This window comes from Chanodichthys erythropterus, chromosome 8, assembly GCF_024489055.1.
Source record: "Chanodichthys erythropterus isolate Z2021 chromosome 8, ASM2448905v1, whole genome shotgun sequence".
Taxonomy (NCBI): domain Eukaryota; kingdom Metazoa; phylum Chordata; class Actinopteri; order Cypriniformes; family Xenocyprididae; genus Chanodichthys; species Chanodichthys erythropterus.
The window spans coordinates 37979426-37988281 of record NC_090228.1 but is presented as its reverse complement, the minus strand read 5'-3'; the positions used below and the strand labels follow the sequence as shown (position 1 = coordinate 37988281).

General features: G+C 42.8%; 1 protein-coding gene across 1 annotated transcript; it reads left to right on the top strand.

Moving 5' to 3' along the window:
• Positions 1-3165: 3165 nt before the first annotated feature.
• LOC137025220 (gastrula zinc finger protein XlCGF8.2DB-like) lies at positions 3166-3822 on the top strand. Its single transcript, XM_067393245.1, has one exon. The coding sequence runs from the start codon at positions 3166-3168 to the stop codon at positions 3820-3822; it is 657 nt and encodes a 218-aa protein (XP_067249346.1).
• Positions 3823-8856: the final 5034 nt, after the last annotated feature.

Genomic DNA, 8856 nt, shown 5'->3' with positions numbered 1-8856 from the left:
ACCAAGCACCAATTACCAATTTTGTCGAAAAGCTGAGATTTTTGCTACCCCAAGCATGCCAAAGGTCTCCCGTAAGACAAGACATCTGGAGAACCGAAGGCAAGATGCTCCTAGGCACGAACAGCCGGTAAAAAGGTGGTTTTTCACCATAAATAACCCTACGGCTGTGTCACGTTAAGGAAATACTCACGCTTGAGACCTGTGACTTTGCTATAGTCGGACGAGAAATAGGTGACTCTGGCACGCCTCATCTTTAAGGATTTGTAAATATGAAGACAAAGCGTTGTATATCTATGAAGAAATGGCTGTCGGGTAAAGGTACTGATTTGAACAACAAAAAGCAAACAAACTAGTCTGTTAATTTAAGGTTGCGGTCAAAGATAGAGGGCCCTATAATACACCCGGCACAATGCGACGCAAGGCACAGATCAAGTGTGTTTGTTAGTTTGTGTCCGGCGCTGTTCGCGTTTTCCCGTTCAGCGCCACGTCCTTAAATTAGTAAATGCATTTGCACCAGTTAGTGCGCCCATGGGCGTGCTGGTCTAAAAAAGAGGTGTATTCAGGCGCATTGCCGGCACATTGCTATTTTAAGGAGCTGAAAATAGACTGCGCTATAGACCAACTCAAACCTGGTCCAAAGTCTAAAGTCAATGGCGCAATATTTTTTTGTTAGAGCGCGTTGGTAGAAATTGCGCCTCTGGGCGCGTCCACAGTGCGCATTGACTTTGCTTATTACACACAGGGATGCGCATCACACAAACATGCCAAATATTAAAAACAAAAGGATTACAGTGTAAAAGAATATTATTGTGTAGGCTACATAAATATAAAAATGTAATGATGAATAGTCATTGCGTGTATTAGAATTAGGCTACCTATTTTCAATTCAGCCTATTACTACTTATAATGATGAACGAAATTGGCTAATTAATTGAACAATCGTGCCAATACACACACATATATATTAACTGACTTTAACTTCGCGCACGAGCAGATCGGTTTCTTCGCTTGAAAAGCGTTCAGCTTTTCCGCCAACAAATTCCGCCATGTAAATAGCAATCTGCCATGGCGCGAGCGCATCTCGCTCTTAAAGGGAATGGGAGATGACACTCTGATTGGTTTATTGAACGTTACGCCCATTACTCATTAAGAGAATAGGGACAACCCATTTAAAAAATGCGCCCCAGCGCACGGACCGTTTTTCCGTTGTTAAAATAGCAAAAGTGGATTTGGACATGCCCTGAGTGCACCTGCGCCATGCGCTTTACACTTTGTGTTTAGATCGTTAAAATAGGGCCCAGAGTGTTTAACACTCTGAGGTCTAAAAACGCGCCGGCACGTTTTGCAGTTTTTTTTTCACATTGCAGCAAAACAGACTTAAAATACTCCGTCATTTTTTGTCATAGAGACATAAGTAATATATCAATTGAAACTATAGAATGTCTTCTTTTTTTTGTGTACACTCACAATCAAAATAAAACTTTGTGCTTTTTAAAAATAAATAAAATATACAGGGTGTGCTGTCCTGCCGTCTCCGTCTCTGCAAACATCGTTCTAAAACGTCACTAAAAGTAACTAAAATAGATGGCTTATACATGCTACATGGACATGAGAGATATGTCTTTGGAAAGCTTTAAGTGTCTACTTTTAAACAAAACAAATAAATTCTAAAACAAATATTCTCCCTTTATGTAATCAGTATAAAAGTAAAGAGAGGTACTGTTTCTCCTGTCTGACCTAATTATCTTTAACATTAGACATTGGGACTCCATTCACCTTCTGTTAACAACCTCACAATTTCCCTGTAACTGTATGAGTGTGTGTTTTTGTTAGATTATTAAACTACTCAAATACACATACATAAATGTCTTGTGTTGTGCTTACAAATTACTGCCTTAAACTTTCGATTTCTGTTACCTTGCTCATAATCAGTAATCAAAACTTTTAGGGATGTGCAACGATAATTCACGATTAATCGTTTGCAAAATAAAAGTCTGTGTTTACGTAATATATGTGTGTGTTCTGTGTATAGTAATTATGTATATATAAATACACACATGTATAAATTTAAGAAATATATGCATGTTTAAATAAATATATTTATATATATTTTATATTACATATAAATATAAATATTTTATATATAAATCTAACATTTTTCTTAAATATATACATGTATGTGTCTGTATTTATATATACATAATTATTATACACAGAACACACACATATATTATGTAAACACAGACTTTTATTTTGCAAACGATTAATCGTGATTAATCGTTGCACATCCCTAAGTGTTACTGTTGGCCACAGGATAATATTTTGTCCAGAATTGGTAAAATACCCTAACCTCGACTTTTCAGTGGACGAATAGTTGACAAAGTGTAAAATATTGTGAATAATTTACATTTTAATTTGGTTCTTATTCACTGTAAATTAATTACTTTTGAGTTTAATTGATCCGATTAATTCTTACATGGATGTTAAAAAAAGATATAATTTTGCAGTATTGCTAGTAAGCCAACAGTTTTCATTTATTCTTATTTTTGTCTCAGGCTAAATTAAATAGAACATATGTCTCTCAAAACTGTAGGCTGTTTTTCTTTGTCCTTTTTTTTCTCTTTTGTCAGTATCATAAGACAAATAACAAATATAAATCTTGTATAGGTTTTCCAACATTTTATATTTGTTATCCCCAATCCCTCTCTCTTTCTTTAGAGGAAGTGTAAATAGTGGGACCCGTCGGGTCAGGAAGAAATCATTGTAAGCGTATAGCAGGTGAACACAGTTAATTTTAAGCGGGAGCCGGTGGGTGCGAAACAGAACCTTATGGAAGTGGGACAAAAAACGGTCCCGCGCAGACCTCTACTCTGTATCTTCAGCAGGATTCTTCATTGAGAAGATGCTGTTTTGTGCTGCAGTCCTCTGAATCTGATGTACTCTGATTGGAGTGAAGTTCTTTTTTAGTCATTGTTTAGGGTAATAAGAAAAGGCTTTCGAAGGACACCGAACATAACCCCACCCACACCACTCTGTTCTGTTTTCCCCCTGTGTATAGGATCTAGGATCTGTATGTTGGTTTTGATGCTTAACATGTATAAATGTTTTGTTTTTTGCCATTATACTGGTGTTAATTTACATTTGTCTCTTTTCGCCTTAGACCTAATGATGCTGAAAGAGGAGAGTGAAGTACTGAATGAAATCGAAGAGAAAGATCAATATAAGAATCATCATAATCTTATAGCGGGCCAAAAAACATTTAGTTGCTCGCAGACTGAAAAGACTTCCTCACGAAAAAGGGCTATAAAGACAGAAACTAGAAGGATTTGTACATGCCAACAGTGTGGAAACAGATTCACTCATAAAGGAAGCCTTAACAGGCATATGACGATTCACAATGGAGAGAAGCCATTCACGTGTCCTCAGTGTGGAAGGAGTTTCAATCAACATGGAAACCTTAAAGCCCACATGACAAGTCACACTGAAGTGAAGCCTTATCCCTGCCAACAGTGTGGAAAGAGTTTCAATCAACATGAAAAGCTCAACGTCCACATGAGTATTCACACAGGAGAGAAGCCTTACACATGCCAACAGTGTGGAAAGAGTTTCGCTCAAATTGGAAATCTTAACATCCACATGAGCGTTCACACTGGAGAGAAGCCTTACACCTGCCAACAGTGTGGGAAAAGTTTTAAGCGAAAAGGAAACCTTAACAGGCACAAGAGTGTTCATGCTGAAGAGACGCCTTACACCTGCCAACAATGTGGGAAACGTTTCAACCGAAAAGAAAACCTTAAAAGGCACATGGGATTTCACACTTGAGAGAAGCCATTTATGTTGTCACTGTGGAAAAAGTTTTAGGTATAAAGTAAGCCTTAACCCGTTTTAGCCCACCGGCAACTATAGTTGCCACAGTGTATGGTTGTCATTTTCCTTTTGTAAGTTTTTTTCTAGATGTTTTCCATATTTTATTTCTCAATGACATGCATGCAAGCAAACATCCAAATAAAGGATTTCAAGAACAAAAAAAAGGTATTCACTTCCTTCCTGTGACATGAGGCTGTCAACTTCCTACCCCTACTTCCAGGAAGCATAGCGAAGGCAAACCCTCCCAAAGAAAAGTAATTTTCATGTTAATATCCAGAATTTTTTGTTGACATATATATATATCTACGTAATCATGAGGGTCTCTAGAATCATCCAAACAAAACAAATCTTACAAGAGATCTATAGTTTTTTGTATACTTAGTCAAAAGTCCAAGCAGCAACTATAGTTGCCGGTGGGCAAATGACTTGTAAGTACATATATCATGGGGAAATGGGGTATACTGTGTTTAATGGGTTAATAAATCAAGGTTCCCTTTCGATACTTCACTCGTACTGCGTATGGGGGAAAGGTCTCCTTTTTCCCCGTTACTGAAGCCTTTTTCAATAACGCAGTGTAACTGCATCGTCATTGGTTCACTCATAGACAAGTTGTTGAACCAATGACGGCGTGGCATAGCTGCGCAACCTATGGCGACAGAGCTCGCGAATATTCCGTTGAAGAGGCTCCCGCAGCGGACTGCTGAGCTCGCCGAGGAAGAAGCGCCGGCGCCCTCGTCGACTGCCGCCTCGAGCGCCGTCTCGAGCTTCCCGTTTCCGGCCGCCTGCCAGCCCGTCTCCTGCCTTCCGTGACCTCCGCAGCGCCACTGACTTAGCCCTGCGTGCCACAAAGGCCACAGCTCAGGCCATTGGACGATCCATGGCCAGCCTGGTCGTGCTTGAGCGCCATTTGTGGCTCAACCTGACCGAGATTAAGGAGATGGACAAGACGGCCTTTTTGGATGCCCCGGTCTCTCCTTCTGGTCTCTTCGGGCCAGCAGTAGAGGGCTTTACGGAGTGTTTTACTGCAGCACAAAAGTCGTCTTAGGCTATGCGACACTTCCTGCCTAAACGCTCTAGCTCCACGTCTGCTTCCAGCCGCCCCAAGTCTGCGCCGGCTCAGCAGAACAAACCTGCCCCCTCTACCTCTCAGGCAGCACCACCCAAGGAACAGCGCCATCGTAAGCGCTCCTCCTTCCCGAGGCAACGTCAGGGACCCCGGCCTAAGATTACGCTGGACCCGACGCCTCCTAAGCCCTCCTGATGTTTCAGGAAGGAAGAGGATGGGGCAAAGTCTCGCCACGGCTGGACCACCCCAAAAGCTCTTTCGTTCCACCCCCCCTCCACCTCATTCAGCTCCGGGCGTGGGAGATATGTTCAGTGTTGTGCTAACTGGGCCCAGTGCTGCGTCCATGCAAAACGCTATTCTTATGGCGAACACTATGAATATTCTACCTTCTCTAAGAAAGAGCGAAGTTCCTCTTCCACTCTCTCCGGTGCATGGGCCCCCGATTGGCGGCCCGTCACCCGATACCATTCAGCCCCTTGTCACACGGGCCGAGGCCTGGCGGGCCATCCCCGGAGTGTCAAGCTGGGATCTGGGAACCATAAGTCGAGGCTACTCGCTTCAGTTCGCCCGAAGGCCCCCGCGCTTCAGCGGGGTGCTTCAGACTTCAGTCAACACGGACGACGTTCATGTCCTCCGAGCCGAAGTCACGTCTCTTCTGAGGAAAGGAGCTATAGAAATAGTCTCCCCCTCAGAGAGCAATTCGGGGTTCTACAGCCGTTATTTTCTAGTTCCCAAAAAAGATGGCGGTCTCAGACCCATCTTAGGCTCTTGAACCTCTCCCTCATGAGACGGAAGTTCAAGATGCTAACGCTGAAGCAGATCCTTGCGCAGGTTTGCCCCGGGGACTGGTTCTGCTCGCTGGACCTGAAAGATGCATACTTTCACATCCAGATAGCCCCCCATCACAGGCGATTCTTGAGATTCCCGTTCGAGGTTGTGGCTTACCAATATACGGTCCTTCCATTCGGACTGTCCCTAGCTCCTCGCACTTTTACCAAGTGCATGAACGCGGCGCTTTCCCCACTGAGACAGATGGGAATCCGGGTTCTCAATTACCTCGACGATTGGCTCATCCTAGCCCAGTCACGAGCCGAGCTGGAGCATCACAGATCCGTGTTACTCAGCCACTTGGAGTGGCTCTGCACCTCTGGTCCCCTCGATGGGAGCCTGCTAACCTCCCCGGGGTTTGCTGAATACCATTTCTCAATCGAGAGCTCCGTCCACGAGACGCCTCTACTCCCAGAAATGGTCAGTCTTTGTTGACTGGTGTTCTACACGCAACATAGACCCAGTGGAGTGTGACGTGTCTCCGATACTGTCTTTTCTCCAGGAGCGTTTGAATCTGGGTCGCACCCCTTCAACACTCAAAGTTTACGTAGCAGCCATTGCAGCGTTTCACGCTCCTATTGCTGGCCAGTCAGTGGGACGAAACAACCTCGTGGTGCGTTTCTTGAAAAGTTCTAGGCGATTAAATACTCCTCGTCCTCTCACTGTTCCCACCTGGGACATCTCTTTGGTCCTCAGAGCTCTTAAAGGGCCTCCCTTTGAGCCACTGCGTTCAGCTGACCTCAGGCCCCTGACGCTCAAAACCGCTCTGATATTTGCACTAGCATCGGTTAAGCGAGTTGGTGACTTGCAGGCCCTCTCCGTGAGCCCTGCATGCCTTGAGTTCGGGCCCAACGACTCCAAAGTCGTTTTGAAACCTAGGCATGGCTACGTCCCTAAGGTGCTCTCGACTCCATTCAGAGCACAGGTTATTTCCCTCTCAGCACTTCCTCCCTCGTCGGACGAGCGAGAGTTGGAACTACTCTGCCCTGTCAGGGCATTAAGGACCTACGTTGATCGATCACAGCCTTTTCGGCAATCTGATCAGCTCTTTATCTGCTTTGGTGGCCGCACCAAGGGGTCTTCGGTCTCAAAGCAACGTCTTTCGCGTTGGATAGTCGACGCTATTGCTCTTTGTTACTCCTCTATGGGTCTCGAGTGCCCCATAGGAGTTAGAGCTCACTCTACTAGAGGAATGGCTTCCTCTTGGGCCTGGTCTAGTGGAGTTTCGATTAAAGACATCTGTGAGTCGGCCGGCTGGTCCTCGCCGTCCACTTTTGTCAGATTTTATCATTTGGACGTCCCGACCTTACAAGCTCGGGTCCTCTCGGTATGATCCAGTGGCCTCTATCGAGCTCCGCTTCATGCCACTCTGGGAGTTAACTCCCTTTTTGTAGTGTAACGAGGGTTCGACGGCTCCTGCCTTCTCACTTGTCCTCTGGTTCCCTCGCGGTGCCCAAGACAAGTCCAGTCGTTCCCTGCCGTGGCACGGCGCGGTTGAATTTGTTCCCCATACGCAGTACGAGTGAAGTATCGAAAGGGAACGTACTCGGTTACTAACGTAACCTCGGTTCCCTGAGATACGGAACGAGTACTGCGTTACATGCCGTGCCACGAGGCTGCGGCTTCAGTGTCGTTGCTTCAGTCGAATGACCTGAAATCCTATGGCGAAACACCCGCTTATATAGCCCTAAACTATTCACACGCTCTGTCGCCATAGGTCGCGCAGCTATGCCGCGCCATCATTAGACCTTTCCCCATACGCAGTACTCGTTCCGTATCTCAGGGAACCGAGGTTACGTTAGTAACCGAGTACGTTATTGGTCTTGTTTAGTGCTTTTTGCTTTCATAATATTTTATATTGTTATATATTATATATTGTTATTTGTTAATTAATTTATTTTTGAATTTATTTATTTTTTTGTTTGTTATATGTGACCCTGGACTACAAAACCAGTCATAAAGGTCAATTTTTTTGAAATTAAGATTTATACATCATCTGAAAGCTGAATATATATAAGCTTTCCATTGATGTATGGTTTGTTAGGATAGGACATTTGGCCGAGATACAACTATTTGAAAATCTGGAACCTGAAGGTACAAAAAAAAAATCGAAATATTGAGAAAATTGCCTTAAAGTTGACTAAATTAAGTCCTTGACAATGTATATCCATTCACAAAAATATTTTTTTATATATTTACAGTAGAAAATTTACAAAATATCTTAATTGAACATCATCTTTACTTAATATCCTAATTATTTTTGGCATTAAAGAAAAAAAAATCAATAATTTTGACCCATACAATGTATTGTTGGCTATTGCTACAAATTTACCCGTGCGATTTATGACTGGGTTTGTGGTCCAGGGTCACACATAGATGTAATTTTTTCTAATGAACAATGAAATTTAACATTTTAATCCACAATGCTCGGTTGGAACAACTTAATGGCTGCACTTTCTTCTGCACTATGTTCTACCACTTTAAAACAAAAGGATTTCTTATTTGTTTTGTTTTCATATTCAAGAGATTATAAGCTAGATGCAACTTTTTTGTGTTTGCATTGAATGTTCTTCAACTTTGATTGATCTGTTGATCTGTTTAAAGCACTTATCAGGCAGTCTGGTATAAAGAGATAAGGCATATTGACATAAAATATGTAACCAAATAAATACACAATTGTGATATATGATTTGTCTTATTTCTTAAAGTGGTGTCTTTTACTTTTTAATTCTGCTGCGTTCACACCACCTTGTATTTACTGGAATCTTGAGATGACAAGACTTGATGTCATATTCGGAGCTGTTCACGTCCTTTGACTGGGAATTATGCATTTCTGTGGCACCACTATCAATGCCTAAACGAATCTACAGCAGTCAGATGGTACAGCAAACACGTGGTACACGTAGAAGCTTTCAGAAAACTCCCAGCTTACAAGCTGTAACTACGAGGACTTGAACACTTTCTACAAGCCAGAATCTTGTAGTTACAGGAATTACAATATGCCATGAAAGTACCTTTAGTAATGGTCAAAAGATTTTTGAGGAATCTAATTGTGAACTGTGTGGTACAATTTACAATGGCATCAAAAAATATGT